This window comes from Nelusetta ayraudi, unplaced genomic scaffold (assembly GCF_046127955.1).
Source record: "Nelusetta ayraudi isolate G7.1 ecotype Tasmania unplaced genomic scaffold, CSIRO-AGI_Nayr_v1 ptg000080l, whole genome shotgun sequence".
Taxonomy (NCBI): Eukaryota; Metazoa; Chordata; class Actinopteri; order Tetraodontiformes; family Monacanthidae; genus Nelusetta; species Nelusetta ayraudi.
Genome location: NW_027466130.1, coordinates 17,591 through 37,107, shown reverse-complemented (window position 1 = coordinate 37,107; position 19,517 = coordinate 17,591). Strand labels below are relative to the sequence as shown.

The 19,517-nt window shown below is 46.9% G+C and overlaps 1 protein-coding gene and 1 long non-coding RNA gene across 2 annotated transcripts; both read right to left on the bottom strand.

Moving 5' to 3' along the window:
- Positions 1–17: 17 nt before the first annotated feature.
- LOC142900259 (uncharacterized) lies at positions 18–3,313 on the bottom strand. The gene is made up of 4 exons (XR_012928875.1): positions 2,728–3,313; positions 1,645–2,556; positions 561–1,460; positions 18–209 (listed from the first exon to the last, which is right to left on the bottom strand). It is a non-coding gene; the product is annotated as an uncharacterized LOC142900259 (long non-coding RNA).
- Positions 3,314–3,330: 17 nt separating this feature from the next.
- On the bottom strand, positions 3,331–7,027 carry LOC142900262 (uncharacterized; the record flags this gene model as incomplete). Its single annotated transcript, XM_076044441.1, has 4 exons — positions 6,591–7,027; positions 5,299–6,144; positions 3,706–4,521; positions 3,331–3,591 (listed from the first exon to the last, which is right to left on the bottom strand). Coding segments are annotated over exons 1-4 (2,145 nt in total), but the record flags the coding sequence as incomplete, so codon positions are not given.
- Between the last annotated feature and the right edge of the window lie 12,490 nt (positions 7,028–19,517).

The window sequence follows — 19,517 nt, the reverse complement described above, 5'->3', positions numbered from 1 at the left end:
TCAGTTTTGCTTGGCTCTGCTGTTGCAGACAGTTTTTTCTGTGGAGACTGTGGCGCTGGCGACGCTTTATGTTCAGGTTCAGCAGGGCTTATGGTGTCTTTCTTGAGTGTATTTGAAAAAACTGGAGATTTGGTAGTCGAGACTTCGGAAGGTTTAGCTTCTTTGAGAGCTCTCTGCATCTGGCACGTAAGACACAGCCATTCCTTCACCTTTGAAAATAAAAAAGTGTGTTTTACAATCTTTAAAAGCAGGTAATTGAAATGCATTGCTTTAAGAAAGTATTTTTTTTGTGACAGAGAGCTAAAAATGATGTTCAAAACAAAGTCATACACAGTTTGAAAAAATATATCATATATATATGTATATATGTATATATGTATATATATATATATATATATATGTATATATATATATATATATATATATATATATATATATATATATATATATATATATACATATATATATATGTATATATATATATTAGATTAGCATTTCTTCTACCAGCATTTCAGATTATGATGAATCTGTAATTTGAAAGGTTTTTGTTTCAGACTTACCCCTGTTTCACTTGGCATAGGGTTGAATCCACACTGCTTACACACAGTGCTCTTGCACTCAGTACAGCTATTGTAATTGGGTGGGTCCTTGGTTCCTCTGTTCAATTCAGTCTTACAGAGTGGACAAGTAGAAGAGTCTAGTTTGACAGCTTCTCCTGAAGCGTTGTCAGACTTTTGAGGCCCTGTTTGGGCTTTGTCGATTTTGACTTGCTCTCGAGGAGCTGTCTTTGTCTGCTGTGGAAGCTCCGTTTTCTTTTGTTGCTCCAACTTTTGTGCACTGGGGGATGACTTCACCACTTTTGCGGGAGACATCTTGGGCGAAACTGGTGGAGTAGTTTTGGGCTGATCCTGTACAGCTGAGGTTATCAGAGTTGATGCAGAACTGAAGATGGAGGAGCCAAAGCCAAACATTTTCTCAGTGACTGCTGGTTTTGCAGTATCAGGCTGAGATTTAACACCACCAAAACCAAAAAAGCCACTTGATTGTTGTTGAGTGGCTGCAGCTGAATCACTCTGCTTAGTACTAGGCTGCTTGGCCGTGTCAGGTGGCTTCTTTGGACCAGTTTGCTGTCCATCCTGTGATGGTTTATTCTCAGGAACTTGGCTTTGTTTCAAAGGTGCCTTAGCATTTTCCAGTTTTCCTGTCTGTGCTTTTGGTGTACTTGGTTTTTCCTGTTGTGAAACTGGCTCCGAGGTTTCATTCTTTGCTACAAGAGAGCCTAGGCTATCTTTGTTTAATGGTGTTGTTTTGGAGGAATCCTTCAACTGAGCTGCAGCAGGTAAAGGAGCTTTACTGGGTGACGTCTTGGCCTTTTCTGGGAACATTGCCGGAAGTCCCGCGGGCTGAGATGCTTCGACTGCTCTTTTCATCTGACAGTTGAGGCATAGCCACTCTTTGACCTAAAATGCAATAGATATATGGTTAAAATTTGGGTCACTGAGAAATAGACTCTCCAAAACAACATGACATGACATTACTGCAGATGAGGAATATATCAGTATGTATATTTTACTAAATATACATCTAAAGTAAGCTCTGAATATAAAATGTTCATAATCAATTTGTGTTACAGAAATTACTTACTTCTCCCATGGGCATTGGGTTGAATCCACATTGGTTGCAGACAACGGTCTTGCACCCCGTGCAGGTATTGTGATTCGGAGGGTCTTTGGAGCCAATATTAAGTTCAACCTTACACAGTGGACAGCAGGTCTCACCAGCTTTATTTGAGGGTTTTGCTGGACCAGAAGGTTTCTGCGTAATATTTTCCTGTTTAATTCTTTGAAGCTCTTCTTGTTTCTTGCTCTGTTCTGGCTTCTGGGCTTTCGCCTCTTTTGCTGGTGACATCTTGGGAGAAACTGGTGGTGTAGTTTTCGGAGAGATTTGGGGCATGGCAGACAATTTGGAGGAAACTTGTGCTGGTGCAGACATCTTGCGAGAGCCTGGTGGCGTTGTACGTGAGTCCTCTTGTACAGCAGAAGATATCAAGGTGGAGGCTGAACTGAAAATGGAAGAACCAAAACCAAACATCTTCCCAGTGACTGACTCTGTTGTTTTTGCTGGGTCAGTCCTTGTTTTAGGACTACTAATACCAATTAAACTGTCTGAATCCTTTGGTTTATCTTTAGAAGTCGGTTTTGGTTCAGACTGAACTGCGGGGTCTTGTGGTTTCTGAGAACCTGGAGCCGGGCTCTCTTTTTCTTCGATTGCTTTATTTGCCTTTGTCACCACTGAAGATTTTGTCTTCTGTGGTGAACCAGGGGTGGAATCTCCCTTCTTTTTAGGTAAATCAACCACTGGACTTTCTACATTTTTTGTGCCAGATGTCAATAATTCCTTCTTCTGAATTTCAGTTTGGCCCGGTGTTTTCTGTGGCGGCACGGTAGATGGAGACGCTTTGTTGGCTGCAGAGTTAGTTTTAACAGGAGGTGCAGGGAGCTCACTTGCACTCAGAGCTCTCTGCATCTGACAATTTAGGCATAGCCATTCTGTTACCTGCAAACAGAAAAGATGTCACATTAAAATACTAAACACCAAAGACAGATTTAGCAGTATCTTCCTCAATTATGGATTATCATACAATATATTAAATCATTCTGAAATTGTATATATATTAATACTCTGTAAATAAATTTGAGAGCTTAATTCTCCATAATATCACTTTACCTCTTTTGTTTCATTTGGCATTGGATTAAATCCACATTGGCTGCAGACAGTATGTTTGCATTCAGTGCAGGTCTTGTAGTTGGGTGGCTCTTTTGAGCCAATATTAAGGTTGGCCTTGCAGAGCGGACAGGTCGACTGTTTTGCCTTAGGGACAGTTGGGGAGCCAGCTGCACCCTTTGATGTAGATGTTTCAACCTTGACTTGCTGCAACTGAGGTGTTTTAGGCGGCTGGGCCTGCTCTACTTTCTTTTCCTGCTCTTTCCTCTGTGTAGAAGGTGATTTGGTCATTTTGGGTGACACCGGTGTAGTTACTTTGGAATCCTCTTGCGTGGTTGAGTTTATCAAAGTGGAAGCCGAACTGAAAATGGAGGAGCCGAAGCCAAACATTTTTCCTCCCAGCGATTCTGCAGGCTTCCCAGAATCAGGGTGAGGTTTGGAACCGCCAAATCCAAACAACCCCTTTGGTTCTTCCTGTGTAGTTGAGGTAGGATTGCTCTGCTTGCGTCCACTCTGGTCTGGAGGTTTCTGAGGATCTGGTTTCTGACCCAGCAGTAGAGCTGGAGCTGGGCTGACTTTTTTTGGACTTTCTGATATTTTAACAACCTCTGGCTTGGTTGATTGTTCAGCTGTTAATGTTTTCTTCTGAGGGGAGCCAGGTGCTGAGGTTTCCTTTACTTTTGGTCCAGTTGTTTGAGTGTCTTTCTTTTGCAGTTTATCTGATTGGGAGCTTTCGTTCTGCACGATATTGGCAGTTTCACTGACTTTGTTTGGTGAAGCCTGGCGTTTTATCACAGGAGTTCCTGGCGGTTCAGATGCACCCAGTGCTCTCTGCATTTGGCAGTTCAGACACAACCACTCCTTGATCTACATCAGAAAAAACATGAGAAAACACCATGTACAATATGCATTACATGTTTATAAAAACAACAATTGAAGCACATTTTTGTGGTTTAATTCAAATGCTGTTTACTGTCATACCTCTGTAACATTTGGTGAAGGGTTGAATCCACATTGGTTGCAAACTGAGTTTTTGCACATGGTACAGGTACTGTAGTTGGGAGGATCCCTGGAGCCCACATTCAGTGCCACTTTGCAGAGAGGACAGGCAGACGAGACAGTTTTGGCTGAGTCAGCTGATGCTTTCCGAGGGGGCTCCGGTGTTATCTTGCTCCCTTTATCTCGCACTGGTAAAGAGCTATTGACCTGCTGGGTTTGTTCTGTTTTTTTCTCCTGCTCTGACTTCTTGGCAGTGGGGGATACAGAGTCTTTTGCAGCGGAAATTTTGGGAGAAACTGGAGGCGTTGACTTGGTCTCATCTTGAACGGGAGCGGACATGAAAGTGGAAGCAGAGCTGAAAATGGAGGAGCCAAAACCAAACATCTTCCCTGTTACTGTCTCTGCTGTCTTTGCAGGGCTGCTCTGAGTTTTTGAACTACCAAAACCAAATAACCCAGCTGACTCCTGCTGTGTGGCTGCGGTAGTGTTGGTCTGCTTGGGTTGAGTTTGATTTGCCTGGTTTGGATGGCTCTGAGGACCTGTCTTGCGGCTTTCCGAAGGTGTCTTCTGACCAGGAGGTGGGTTAGTCTGTTTAACGCCATCTGGTCCTTTTGTAGCTTCAACCTTGCCTGGCTGTGCTGCTGTGGCAGGTGCCTTCCTCTGAGGAGAGCCAGGTGCAGATGTTTTTTGCTGGGCAGGTTGCGCAGATGGGGCTTTTTTGAGGGGTTTGTCGTTTGCAGGTTCAGTTCCGGCAGCAGCTCGTTTCACTTGACAGTTTAGACAAAGCCACTCCTTTGCCTAAAAATGAAATAAATACATAAAAAAAGATAGATGTATATGCATCAACAAATTTACACACGCAGTGGCTATTTGTTTTCCAGCATAAAGGACCTGTGACATTAGGTAAGATATTGCAAATGCCATGACAAAAGCATTTTAGTTAACATTACAAAACAAACACCATTAAGGTCAAACCTAAAAAAAAAATAAAAAAAAAAGGTTTGAGCTTAATGATGTTTGTTGTTTTGTTGTTAAGTCAACAGTGTACCAGGAGACAAACTTCAAGTGTAGCGCTATTCAGGTCCACTTACAAAATGTGAAGATTAGGAGAAAAAAAACAACACCAGAGATGTAAGTGTGCGTGTTCGTGCGAAGCCGCCTGTGTTTGTTAGGGGCTCGACCTTCTGTTCCGGGACTAAAGGCACTGTGAGTCAGATATGAAATTAAGGGAAAAAATGCTTCAGATTCTGTTTACCCTTGTTTGGTCTGTTTTATCTGTTTGCACACTGTAATGGGGAGAAAATATATCTTGAGCACGCCTCTGGCATGCGTTGAACTTAAAGGAGTCTAAGTGAAGAAAAGTAGCATAACATGAAAAAAAAATCCTCCAATTATTAAAGGCAATTCAAACCACTCACACCCTTTGAGGCAATCTAATTTCATTACAAATTGCTGCAATCACAGGTGTCATAATCATGCGAGCATGCGATTGATCAAACGCGTAACCTTTGTGTTTGGAAAACTAGAAAGTGCAGCAAATTTTCCTTCTGAGACATAGTGAGACATTAACCTTACCTCTTTAACATTAGGCATGGGGTTAAATCCACACTGGTTGCAAACACTGCTTTTGCATTCTGTACAGGTGCTGTAGTTGGGAGGGTCCTTGGAACCCATGTTTAAGGTCATCTTGCAGATGGGACAAGGTGATGGTCCTACTTTGGTGACGCTCTGGGAGGCTGGTACTGCGGCTCTGCTTGGGGATTTGTCCACCTTGACCTGGCCTGACGGAGGAGCCTTCATCTGCTGGGGTGGCTCTGGTTTCCTGTCTTGCTCTGGCTTTTGAACAGCGGCCGGTTTGCCCTCTTTTGCCGGCTGCATCTTGGGAGACACTGGCGGCGTGGTTTTGCTCTCATCCTGGACGGCGGAGGTTATCAATGTCGATGCAGAGCTAAAAATGGAGGAACCGAACCCAAACATCTTCCCGCTCACGGACTCTTCAGGCTTCGCTGGCTCAGTTCTCGCGGCCCCAAATCCAAAAAATCCACCTGACTCCTGCTGCGGTGCCGGGGCAGCGCTGCTTGGCTTGCGAGCTGCTTGGTTAGTTTGCTGTGTTTTTTGGGACCCTGACGTTATTTGGATCCCAGGTGTAGTTTTCTGAGCAGATGCTGAACTGGCCTGTTTCTGACTTTCCAGGCCTTTGGTGGATTCACTCTTGGCGGGCACTTTGGAGGATGCAGACTGCATTTTCTGCGGGGAACCTGGCATTGACATATCTTTTTTGGCAGGCGCGGGAGGAGAAGGGGTCTGATTTTCTGGAGCAGATACTGTTTTAGGAGTGGACTTTTTCAATCGTGGTCCCGGTGGGTCAGCACCTCCTTGAGCTCTCTGCAGCTGGCAGTTAAGACAAAGCCACTCACGCCCCTTTGAAAGAACAGAAGCAGACATTTAGAAAATGAATTCCAAAGAGAAAAGGTGTCACAAACCAAATGGAATATAGAAAAGTATGAATGATCAACCACATACTTTCTTTTTAAGTAATGGTGATCCTCTTGAAAAAATTCAGTGCTTTGAAAGTATAATCTTGAATGTATAATTAACCATCATGTGGTAAATTTTGTGTATATTCTTGAGTAAAGATCAACATGTAATCTTCAGCATTCTCATTCTCTCTAACACACACACACACACACACACACGCATTGTGTCCTGCATCTCCAGTTTACCAGACATTATGTAATCCCAGACTCTCTAGCAGACCTGTGCTCCACCGCATGCAGTGTTTGTGGATCTTAATTAAAAGCATTTTGCCATAAATGGCACGCAGTTGGAACTAAAACATTATTTGAAGAAAAAAAAGAATGACTTACATCTGAATCGGGAGGGCTGAAGCCACACAAGCTGCACACTTTGTTTTTACATTGTGTGCATACTTTGTAGTTCGGCGGTTCCTTGCTGTTGCTGTTGAGTCCCGTCGTCTTGCACACAGGACAGAGAGGCTTGTCCGCAGCATTTGCCTGAGGTCCGACTTTGGTTGTTCCTGGTGATGCAGCCTCGGGTCCTTTCGGGCCTGGACGCTGAGGTCCTGCCATATCAGCAGCCTGTTTAGGTGCAGGCTTGGGGCCCTGCTGCTGCTGCTGCTGCTGCTGCTGTCCCACCTTAGATAAGCCCTGTTGTTGTCGTTGCTGTTGTTGCTGTTGTTGTTGTTGTGGAGGTTTCGCGGAGCCCTGTTGTTGCTGCTGTCCAGTTCTTGCCCCCCCTTGCTGCTGCTGCTGTCCTACTCTGGGTGAGCCAGATTCTTGTGCGCCGGTCTTCACAGCTTGCTGCGCACTGCCACTCTTGGCCGGCCCTTGTTTTTGCGCCTCCGTCTTGGGCGTCACCTGTTTTTGCGCCGCCTGTGCACCACTTTTCGACGAATCCTGCTGCTTAACCTCAGGCTTTGCTGAACTCTGAGTCTGATTTTTTTGCAGCTGGCCTTCTGGCTGTGCCCCCGCCTTTAGAGCAGCCTGCTGTTGCCCACCAGGCTTGCTCGGGGCTCCGGCCTGTCCGTTCTTCTCACGCGGCTGCGGTGACGCTTGCTTCGGGGGAGGCTGGCTCTTTTGCATAGAGGGGCCTTGGTCGGCTTTCTGCAGTCCCTGCTGTTGCTGGGGGCCCGGGCCATGCTGCTGTCCTCCGAGTGGCTTCACACCCTGCTGGCTCGCTGCCTTCTGACTTTTATCTCCATCGCCGTCGTCTCCAAACAAGCCAAACTTATTCACAGCCGACGACACAGCGCTCAGGGGGTTGGCCCCACTTAGGAATTTGGAGGAAAACATGGCGGGGTCTTCCTCCTCCTCCTCCTCCTCCTCCTCCTCTTCGGAGGAGCTTGTATCTACAGGGCTGCCGGAGTCAGAGCTGGAGCTGTCTGTGCTCTGTCCTGGCTCTCCTGCAGTGGCCTGAGGCGGGGCTGGGGCAGGAGCTGTGGAGAGGGCATCTACAGCCCCGCTGCTGCTGCTGCCGCTGCCGCCGCCGCTGCTACTGCTGCCGCTGCTGCTGCTGCTGCCGCCTGGGCTCTCCTCTGGCTCAGCGTCTACATCAGACTTCCTGAAGATGGTGAGATGGCAGAGAGCAAGACAGGGAGGACAGATGATGAGAGAGCGGGCGAATTTGCGGACCACATTTCTAATTCCGTGTTGTCTGGTAAACACAGCCTGCTGCACCAACCGGCGCGGCAGGCTAGCTACGGGGAAAAGCTATTGCCACAAATCCACCGGCTGACTGTCGTTGGGGCGATTCTGATCCTCTTTACACATCGAGAGAAATCAAGTTATCTCTTCATAACGCTGCTTTAAGAGTCTTGCGTAATGTGGTTAACTCGCCGCCGTAGCGGGCTGAATATTTACCACTAGATTAATTTGCATGTGAATGCACTTGCGACGGGTAGACAGATGCCGCCACCGCTCGGCAAACAGAATGCCCCGTCTATCGCAGCTTAAACAACATTATTTGCATCACAATCGACCTTTAGAGGAAGCCATCAGTTGACCTAGGCTCACTTTTTTTATTTTTTTTGATTCGCTCTGCGCCAATCCCCCCCCCCCCCAACTGTTGCTTTCAGGACCACGGATAGAGGCAGAGCGGCCCCAACCGGCGGACGGACGCCGGTTTAAATCCACCCAGCAAAGTGCGAAAACAGCATCTCAATCAACAGCCTTTAATAGGATCCGGGGCGGCCGTTTCCGTCTGGCACCGACTCATCGCATCCTCACGTTTTCCCACCCTCGCGAAGCATACGCGCCGCGCAGCGTGTCACAGGAGGTAGTGCGAAATCTCACGCGGTGGGGGCCATGCATTAAAAAAAAAAAAAAAAAAAAAAAGCGCGTAAACACGGGGCATCTATAGCGCGCGCGCTCTCTCTCCGGAGGAAAACCGCAGGCACATCCGGGTGTAGAGTCCCGTCGAATCACGCGTGGGAACCCAGCGCTCACGTTTGCCTTTAACAGGGAGGGGGAGGGGGGGGTGAGAACAGGCATCTCCAAGGACAGTCGGTAACACGGGGTCTGTGTGTGGCGGAGCATCCGTGTGGATCAGCGGCTCGGATTAAGATTTCTCTCAGCCCCCACTGGCCGCAGTGGTTTCCCCCGCGGGCGGCTGGGACGAGTGGAATGGGGGACGCGTGCGCGGCGTTTACTGTGACGAAAAGCAGCGTGCATTTACGGCTCGGCCCGTATACTACGGAACCGATGTCATGTCAGTCCGCAAAGCGCGAGAGGGGGGGGGGGGGGGAGCAGGCAGCCCTGGACGTAGATGGAGAGCGAAATATATTTATATATATAAATATATATAAATAGATGAGAAATAAATAAATAAAGGAGGCTTAGCTCAGTGTGCGCCCTTGATAGAGGACCTGTTTACGTTCTACAGCAGCCGCGGACGCGCACTCCAGCGTGAAGGCAATACCGGCCCGAAGCAGCGATGGAAACCCTGCAACATCCTCTCCGAATCTGCTTTCCGTTCCGTGTCCTCTTCCTCCACCACCTTCACTCATCTCCTCCCATCCCGCATCCCGAGCATCCTTCACCCTCCGCGGTCACAATGTCAAACGCGTACGCGCGGCGTTTCCGGAGCTAAAAAAAAAAAAAACCCACCAAAAAGGCGCCGTACCTTCGTCATCGACTCATCCTCTCCGAAGCTCGTCGTCCTCGCCGCGTAAGGGGGAAAAAAAATACACTTCCTCGTTTCTCGCGGCCCCACCTCCCTCCTCCTCCTCCTGCTGCTGCCAGCGTCTGTCTGATCGCAGAGGGATGGAGGGCACGGGGCAGCTGACTGAGAGCGAGCCACGATCCACTCTCCGCCTCCCGCCCCAGTGCGCAGGCGCCGCGTCTGACAGGTGATCGCAATATATATCACGCACGGAAATTGAAATTAAAGGGGACACGGCGATTTATTTCCCCCCCCTCGCGCGTTGTCACGTGTGATCCGCGGCGACCCTCATCCCCTCCCCCCGCGCCAAGATTTACCCCATTGCTGTGACAGTGTTGCGCATTTCCCCCGCCGACGATGACATACATGAAATGTCACTACGGTGATTGTGAGGATAATGTGGTTGGAGCTGCCCGAAGGCTGAGCCATTAAACAGTGGAAGTAATATTTATTAACTTCAACACCAGTCAGTGGAGGTTTTTCATATATATATATATATATATATATATATATATATATATATATATATATATATATATATATATATATATATACATATATTCATCATTATTATCATCATTTTATTAGTATGAATATTATACTGTAATAGGCTGTTGATATATAATATACTGTAATAAAATATTTAGCACTATAATAATAATAATAATAATAATAATAATAATAATAATAATAATGTGGAGGACTATTAGGGGATATCATCACTTATAGTAAAAAGTGATATATATGTAAAAACAATGACTGTTATAGTTCTTATGCCATATTTTGTCACTATGCTAGAACTTTATCTTCCATCCTGTCCAGAGTTCCGGGTTGGACCTGCTGGAGACTGTTGGCTTAGAAAATATGACAGATTGCATATAGGCAGTGATCAGGTGGGACTCGCCCATTAAATGCCCGAGAGGTGGGAGGAATCCATCCAGGTTTGGGACACTGATCTAAATGTCCGCCTCGCAAACTTCACTTTTTCTATTAGTCTGGGAGGGACATTGTTTGAGATTTACTTCTCCCATCAGCTCTTTAACCTCTTCCACCTCACCCCCCCTTGCAGTCTATGGATGACATACTATTCTTTCACATTGAGGTGATGAAGTTGCTCAATTTTGTACTGTGCTGTCTTCAGAGGTTGTTTTTTTTGTTTTGTTTTAGGGAGACAAACTGTCGGCTTTTCTCTGCTCTTGATTCTCCCTTTGTCATGTCATAGACGTGCTGCGGAATATTCCCAATACTGATGCTGAGCCTTAAAGTGGGCATGAAACAGCGTTCATGTTGACACATTCTTGTCAAACACACCTTTAAATAACACATTTCGCAATTTACGACCCTGCTACAGTCAAACGTTCTCTGTAAATCGGCTTAAACAGGCAAAACAAGATGTAAAAAAACAAAACAAATCTCACCTCTTGTGTTGTTCTAATATATATATATATATAATTTTTTTTTTTTTTTTTCTGAACGGATGAGTCTCTCCCCCCACCCCCCACCAGCACACACAGCACTCTCTCACGACACACACATTTACAGTAGATAAAATTCCCATTCAAGCATGCGGCAAGCATGGGCGAGATGTGTGGGACGGGCGAGGAACAAGTGGCGCGTGGGCGTGTGGCGGAGTTACGTCACGCTTGATGTGTGAGTGGCAGACTCGCTAGGGGAAGGGGCAGGTTTGGCTCCATGCACACACACACACAAACGCGCGTGCACAAGCGCAGAGGAAACATTCATCAGCACAATCTCCATCTGGGGGGATATCGTCAGTCGGCCTGCTGCAGACTCGCGTGTTGGCCGGAAATCCTTTAAGTCTTCCTCGACTGATTATAGCCTCACGTTCACCATCTCAGGACTCCAGTTGTTAGTAATTGCCCTTCTGTTGTGTCCCCAACAATTCAGGCAACGTCATGACGTCCGAAGGCTAAGAGGACGAGCTTAAAGCCGCGCACACACGGATAAATCTTTCATAATTTCTCCTCCTTCCAATTTGTCAAAAATGTTTTCATCCCACCGCTCGAGCAATTTGTGTTTCCCAGCCACAACATTATGTAAGACAGCAGGCCATCGCCCAACGCAACGCCGCCGCGTTCTCTTCTCCCCCGTGCTCGTCGGTTTAAAAGCAATAACTACAATCTCCCCTGTCACCATCCTCTTTTTTTTTTTTTTTTTTTTTGTTCTCCCACGCACTCTGCGCCAGGGCCTGGCTCAACTTAAATCCGGCGCTCGCGCAGCTAAAGCGCCGTCCACTCTCGCTGCCATCGCTCATTTGTAAAGACGGATCCCAGAACGAAGCTGATGTTCCGACGAGGGCTGAAACGAATTGAAGCCGCTCATGTGGAGCGCTTCCAAACGGCTGAGTATTAATGCGCGTCCCTCCTGCAGGTTCCTTTGTCTGCATTTACTGCACCGAGCGAATGGCTTCACACGGGGAAACGGTGAAAAATCCCAAGCAGAGCCCTTTTGTAATATCTTATTCTTCAGTCATCTTTTACTGTATTCCCGGGAAAGAAATCAGATGGAATTCCCATCATTTGAGAAAAAATAATAATAATAACAGCATCAGTTGCTCCGCGCTGTGTGCTCACGTGTTTGCTTTGAGGCCTGTGGTGGTTCCCTCCGCTGGGCATAGACTGACAGATGCTGCAAATCTTCTATCTAATTCCACTGTTGACACTGCATGGTCTGATTGTTAAGCCACAATGTGACGTTGCAGTCTTAAAAAAAACAACTTATAGCATAATTGCACTTAAGCCAGCAGGTTGTTTTTTTTAAAACCACTCTTGAACTTGATAGCTAACGTGATATCTCACATTACAGAAGCCATTAGCTTAGTCCCCTGTTGCGCTGTTGTTATCAACCATCAGCACCATGTCACTATTGTGTAGCCTAGGGTGAAAGATGCGATTATTTGTTTATATTTACATGCTTTTTGTCCCTTATGTGCTCCGGTAGCTGCGCCACCCGTAAGCACCATGTGACGTGATCGCTCCGCAGGTGTTTCACGTTCGCAAATTAGTGTAGGGATAACGTAGTAGGGAGCTGTGAGCTTTTCACTCTCACTGCCTCTGCGAAACGGCACCACTGCGGATTTCGTTCACTCCGTTATTGGTCTGCCTCAACTTTCGTTCGATGTCGCTGCCATGAGCTGGTTGTGCAAGGAATTGGTGAGTTTGAAAAATGTGTTGTTTAGCATGAATGCTAACTGTTTGTTGACTGCTCTGATCGGGTAACGTTAGCATTTTTAGCATTGTCTTTTTTGTTGCCGGCAAATGTGTTAGGTATTTTGATTTGTGCTCGTTCATTTTAGTTGTTTACTGGTTCTGTTTTTAATCCAGGCCAGGTGAATAATGAATGGTCGCGAGGATGAGCTAACCGAACTGGGAGAAGAATTTGGAGCGGAACATAGCTTCTGGCTCTTGGACGTAAACGCATTTGAACAATAACTACGTGGACATTTTTTTCCACACATACGCACACCTTCACTCAGCTGTCCAACGATCTCCTCATGGTCCCGAACTTTGTTTTCATGTTTCTTTTTTCCTTTATTTCATTATATTGATTAACTACTGAATTTAGCCAGTTCTAACAGTTAATTTGTTACAGATCCTAACTTTGTTTCCATACTGCAGTGTGAATTATTTTGTGGCCATTATTATTATTATTATTGTTATTATTATTATTATTATTAATAATAATGTTTTTGCTGTTAATGCTCTTGATTATTGGTTTTGTTTTGGGGGGTTGTAAATATTTTGGTTTCCACTTATCACTTAATACACGTATTTGATAAACCATCATCTTGTGTTGTCTTAATTACTTACACCAGCTCCAGCAGACGATCTTGGCTTTTGATCATAGTATTATTATTTTTCTAAAGTAACTAATTGAAACACCCGTTACAATTGCTTTTTCAGGCGTCCGTTTTTTTTGTCACCTAGCACAGTGAGGGGGGGAGCACCGCCGGGTGGCCATCTGTCTGCTTTTAGGCCGTGCAGGCAGAACTACAAAAATCCGTCTACTGATTCAACTTTGAGCTGCTCTTGACAATTGTATTCCTTCGCATCATGGTTCACAGTGGCTGACCGAAAACAAGTAATCACAAACTTTTTTGGTCTCATTTTACACACCCGGTTGACTGCTGGCTCGAATGCAAGGTGTACGCTAACCTCATTAGCCTAGCCATTCGATGTCACATCACACTTACATACACTCTAGACAATTTGTGTCTTCATGGTTGTAGTGAAGCAGCGCTGCAGTCAATATGTTACCATCAATTGAAATTATTTTAAGTGCTACTTTACATTGTTATCTAGCTCCTTTTTATTATAAGGAATCCCCATTGGGAAATCTGCTGGTGGTTCTACCAAGACCTTCAGTGAAGGCAATTATCTTCCTCATCGGCATGATAAAGAATGGGTTAGGTTTGAAATATCATCTCTTGATAAAGGCGTAAAAGACTTTACTCATCAGCTCGTGAATCTCGCAAGCTCACATTTAAAGCAAAGCCCATTTCTTCATTCAGTATCCTCAGTATTTGGGCTTCCTGTGCACATAGCCAGTGAGTCTTTTGACTGTGTCTGACTAAGATCCGTGGGCTTGAGAAGAAATGCAGAAAAGCACCCGGACCCTCCGCCTGCTGTCAACTATTATCGCGCTCGACCCCGGTTCCACTTGATAAGTGGTAAATAAGGACGTGGGCGCACGTCCTTCTGACAGTCGACCAGGTTCCTCTGCTTTCTGTGAGAAGTGCCTGTCTGCTCAGTCAGGCATCACGCCATTAGAAAGACATCACGTTTGTTTTTTTGTTTTTTCCCCAAGCATTTGTATTCCGTGCACAGTTGAGTCTGATCCCAGCACACCCATCTCTCTCTCTCTCACTCTTTGACTCTCTCTCTCTCTCACTCACACACACACACACACACACACACACACTCAAACAAACAGTGCCTTAGAAGCCGTCCTTATCTCTCTCTCATTTTAATTAAGCCGGCACACTAGAGCATAATGCTGCCCAGCGCGTTCTGACTCCCCCAGCTCTAATTCACACGGACAGGTCTTGCACCGCCATGCCAGCAGCAGCAGCAGCAGCAGCAACAACAACAAAAGCAGTCACACACTGTTTTATGAAAGTATTTTGCAGCAAGACGCACCTGTGACGTTGACCCTTCAGGAAGGCGAAGCAGTTTTTTCCCGGCATGGTGAGCGGCGTGCGAGTGCGCGCGGATGCCTTATACCCACATGAAAGTTTGCTTTCTGTCCTCTCTGGGTCTCCAGGTCTCTGTGCTTGTGTGTTTGACAGGGTCACCGTGTAATCTATACAGTAACCTGAGCGCGCACACTTTGCCAGTGTCATTAAATTTACATTTCTGCCCCGAGGAGAGGAAAAATATGGACTCGCGGCGGCACTTCGCCCCGGGCTTGAACCGGAATGGCGAGCGTGGAATTCCAAAATCTGTCTTTTATTCATTTAATTTCACTTATGAATGCCAATTGGACGAAGGGACAAAAAAAAATGTTGTGTGCTTTCAGAACTGGTCGCTGGTACCCTTTTCCTCTTTAAATAACTGGCTATTTCGAGACCAGTTCGAAGACGGTGCTTTGTCACACATCTCTTAGCAGGCGCCGGCGTAGTTGGCCGATAGCTAGATTGCATTAGCGAATAATGCGGAGGCCGAGTTACAAAAGCCCCGGCAGTCTGCTGCGTGCTACGCCCGAGCCTCCTCAGCTCAGCATCGCTGCACACAAGTCTCTGAAGACACTCCAGCCAACCCCCCCCCCCCCCCCACCCCGACAAGTGACCACGGCTATCCGCCATACTAAAAATACTCTTAAAGAAACAGCATTCGCGAGGCGCGCAGCCTCCTCGCAACCCCCACACTCCCACCCCTGTGTCGCGGGAGAATCCTGAGGATTACGCGGTTCACGCCCCCGAAAGCTACAAATCAGCGAGTAGGAAATCACTCCTGATCGAAGCCTGGCAGAGGGGAGGGAGGGGAGGAGGAGAAGGTGAGAGAGAGGGGGGCGTGTGAGAGGGGAAAAAAGACAACAGAGGCTTGATAGCAGAAACAAGGACATTAAATAGATGAAATAGCCGAAGAGACGGAAGAGGAAAAATAACAGCAGACGCGGAGATAAAATTGGAGCCGCCAAAGAGGCAGAGTTGGATGGTTTCCAGCGGAATCGAGGCAAACGTAGCAGTAATAATAAAAGGAGCTGCCGAGGAACTGGCTAATGCCTCCATTTTCCCCGAGTCCCTTACGATGTTTACCTTCATTAGACGCATCTGATATTAGCGGCAATTAGCTTGTGATGAAAATGCGTACACCTGCCTCTTTTTATTGTTGCAGGTTGGGAGCGTTGGAATTTTTTTGAGGTCCCTCGTTTGACTCTGTTTCACATCTTTCGCTCTCATCCTGGACTGAAGTGGAGCAGCCTTGTACCATTGATTTGTGAAACAAAGAAAACCCCTCAGTGAATCTTTCGAAAGCGTAACGCAGAGCTTTGTGCAGAACTGCTGTAATTTCGGCTCCCTTCTAAACTGAACGATTTGTTGCACCTTCTTACTCGCTTAGGAGGGAACACACAAACGAGACAATGCGAGAGCGGACGCCCAGAATAAAACGTCCTTGGTGGCTGTGCTGGGAGCAGGATCCCCGTTTCTTTGTCACATCCTTTGCGCACATAGTTGCTGAAAAGTGGAGCACCCAACATTGGACATTTATTTTCATAGCACTATGACAGCGTGATTTACTGTATGCTATTATTCTTCAGAACACTGTGACCCAACTCTGAATTTTCACCCTCAACGCGTCCATTTATAACAAAAGTCTACTCCAATTCCACAAACCGTTAGAGAATGTCTGATGACCAAAAGCCATTTGTCAGGGACGTGGATATTTGAATAGCAGTGCTATGATAAGGTCTAGACGGCCGGCCGTAGATAATTGATAACAGGTGTAAAAGAAGAGGAGGTTTTAAAATACCGGGAGACTCTGTTTACTGTGTCACGTACGCGCTGTCTGTTTTTGTAATTGAACGCTGCAGTGAACGGCTTTACGAGGCGACAAAATGACTTTGTCAGAGGAAAATATTTCACTTAAAGTGCTCAGTCGAGTTTGCAAAATGCACGCGCAGGCGTGGATGCATAATTGTTGGGGATTTCCGTTGGCAAGGAGGTGCACAAGGATGTCTCTTAAAGGGGTTTCAATAATTAGTGGGGGAGGGGGGGAATAATGGCTTGTTCCTAAAAGTGTCAAAAGATGTAGATAGTGGTGAACATCAAAAAAAATATAAGGGTGATTTCATTTAGCAATTTTCAGACGTAGGCAGAGAACGAGCATCTCCCTCGGTAGCACCTGCTTGGCAAAGGACTGCAGAACGAGAAAGACGTGTGTGTGCGTGCGCGCGCATGCGTCTCCTCATCTGCTCGCGTGCGCCACTGAGTATGCACACCTCGCTCACCCTGCCCTGCGAGAGGATCCATTCTCTCATCAAATATTCAAAAGCAACCACAGGCGCCCAGCTGCCTGCTGATATAATGCACACACACACACACACACAGCCATAATATCCAACGCATTCCCTGGGAAAAAAAGGAGCCCATTAATTCTTGGAACGGCTGTTTTTTGAGGATGGTTTTTCAGGTTTGTGTTGCTCAGCAGAGCTCCGTCTTCGGCGCGAGTGACACTCTGAACTCGAGATAAACACACACGCTGATGTTCGCTCCCTCGGCGCCGACGGCTGCTGCTGCTGCCGCCGCACACCGACTTTGCAGACCTGCAGATAAAGACAAGGACGGCTACAGCCACGTGTACAGCACTTCACGGCGGCTCTTTGGTGGTGTTGATGTCGTTGGTTGTACGGTGACAGTAAACACACTCCGGCGCAGCCGGGAATCAAATAGGCCTGTTTCAGCAGCAAGACAGAGTTTCACCCAGAACACAGAGCAACGGTGGAGTTGTCAGAAAAATAATGACTTTTTATAATGGTGGTTCCATTGGGATCTGCAAGATGTGCTTGAGCTTTTATTCAAGGGCAGCCTTTCATGCACGTGGCTGTAATACTGTAATACTGGATGATCGTGACTATCGTGCTAGACTTTGTGCAGCCTACGCACAGACCTACACGGCACAGTAATTCAGCACCAGGAGCACTGCTTGATTTGAATGAACGGAGAAAAGAATGGCCGTGCAGCTAAGTTAATTCCCTAAACCAGGACTACCAGAGAGAAAGAGCTCAATGTGGTGGGAATTTGGGCGAGGGCAAGTTTGGCGACACACAGACGGAGACTGTTCAGTGTGTGTAACTAGGCAGCCTGTCTGAGCCGCAGTTAGCATGTGTCGGCCCCATTAGAAAGTAGAGAGTGTGTGAGGAGCCTCGATTGCGAGTTCAAGACATGTATTTAACGTCTAGGTGGAGCTCGAAGTCAGGGGGGGAGGGGGGGGGGGGGTGTTGAACGTCAAGGCAAGAAGGCCTTATGTAACAGTAACAGGTTGCTTTCCAAAGATGACTTGTTGAGGAGGTATAAGGCTGCGTGCGTTCCCGTGGGCCGCAGCGGGGGAACAATGCCGGAGACGACAAAAGATTTCTAATACTGACACAAGAGCGTTTCCATCAAAGAAAGCAACCCCCCCACCCCCACCCCCAAACTCCCAACTCCCACCTCCTCCCCGCTCACGACGCGCAGGAACGATGCTTGAAGTGTTTCACAGCGCCAGTCAATCCTTCACCCACTCGCTCCGACTGGCTGCGATTACCTTGCGGGGAGCCGCCTGCTCGTCAGGAGCTCATCAGCAGCCTCCACCGTGGGAGGAAATCATTCAGGGCGACGCGGCTCCGGGCTTTTGGACGAATGCCAAATGTAAGGGGGAAAAAAACAGAAGTACTCGTCCAAAAAACAATATTTTGAAGTCTCGCACAGGACCATCGGCGTACCGTGGCTTCCACTGTCTGGCTAAAGTAAAGCTGAGGCTTAATCAGCGATTAGTATTGCATTTGAGACAAATCTAGCAGACGCAGGATGAGTGTTGTACAAGACCCTTTGGTGGCTGCCTCCGTAAAGTGTCGAAGAGCTCCGGAAAATCTGCAAAGTGCCTTTAATTGCGTCACTCACGTTAATCCTTCTTCTTTTCCGAACGGGGGAATCGTGACTCAGGAGTTGAGGCATCTCGCGTTCTGCCCTGAAGCCTGAAAGTGGCGTCTCTCACTGCTGCTCTGTGCCAGGAGACCTGGCTGAGTCATTCCTCGGCATGTGGAAGGAGAAACGCTGCCGGAATAATGTGGGCTTCTCGTTCCAGTGCAATGCATTTTTTTTTTTTTTCCTTAAGAAGAAAATTATTTTATTTTTTGAAAATGGAGGCTTGCACCTGCAGGTTCTAGGTCTTAGTGGGAGGCACAGAGAGGTCCCAGTTAAATGAGCAAATGCGTTATTTAATGAACGAGGGTCAGACGATTGTCAAGTCATTGACTCACATCTACATAACAAAGCTTTGCCTCTTCGGTTTCGACATGCTGCTGCTGCGGCTGCTGATGATTTCAAAGCCTCCAGGTGCACTGATGCTCAGCAGCTTGTGCCGTGTGAGCGCACATACGGCGTGCTAGTAGCACGCTGCGCTAGCGCGACGCACTTCTGGCACCTTTGGGAGAGGTTCTACTGTTACACAGCGCAGCTGCTCATGCAGGTCACGGACGGGACTGACAGCCGGTGTGACCGTTCCTCTCTGCGCTCGCCCAACTAAAACAGAAACGAAAAGACCGTCGTGCTGCAGTCTTGTGTAAATGACGACCTTCAGATGACCTGAAGTGGTGCACGAGTCGTGTTACGCTGTGATGGGTAACTGCGGTCTGGAACAGTTGCGGTTAGCGGGGTGAGAGTGCTGGTCAGAGGGTATCTGGATTGATACTTTATTATACTCACTTCTACTATGATTACTCGCAGATGTACCTCATACTTTGTTCTGTGGATTTATTGAGAAAATGGACGTCTCTGGCATTGTAGGTGATTTATAATTTTGAGTATGGATCTGCACAATACTAGGAAGCACTCTCCCCTTTAAACAAGGTTGTAATTCTCTTGGCCCAGGGACCTTCTTCGACTTCTTTGTGTC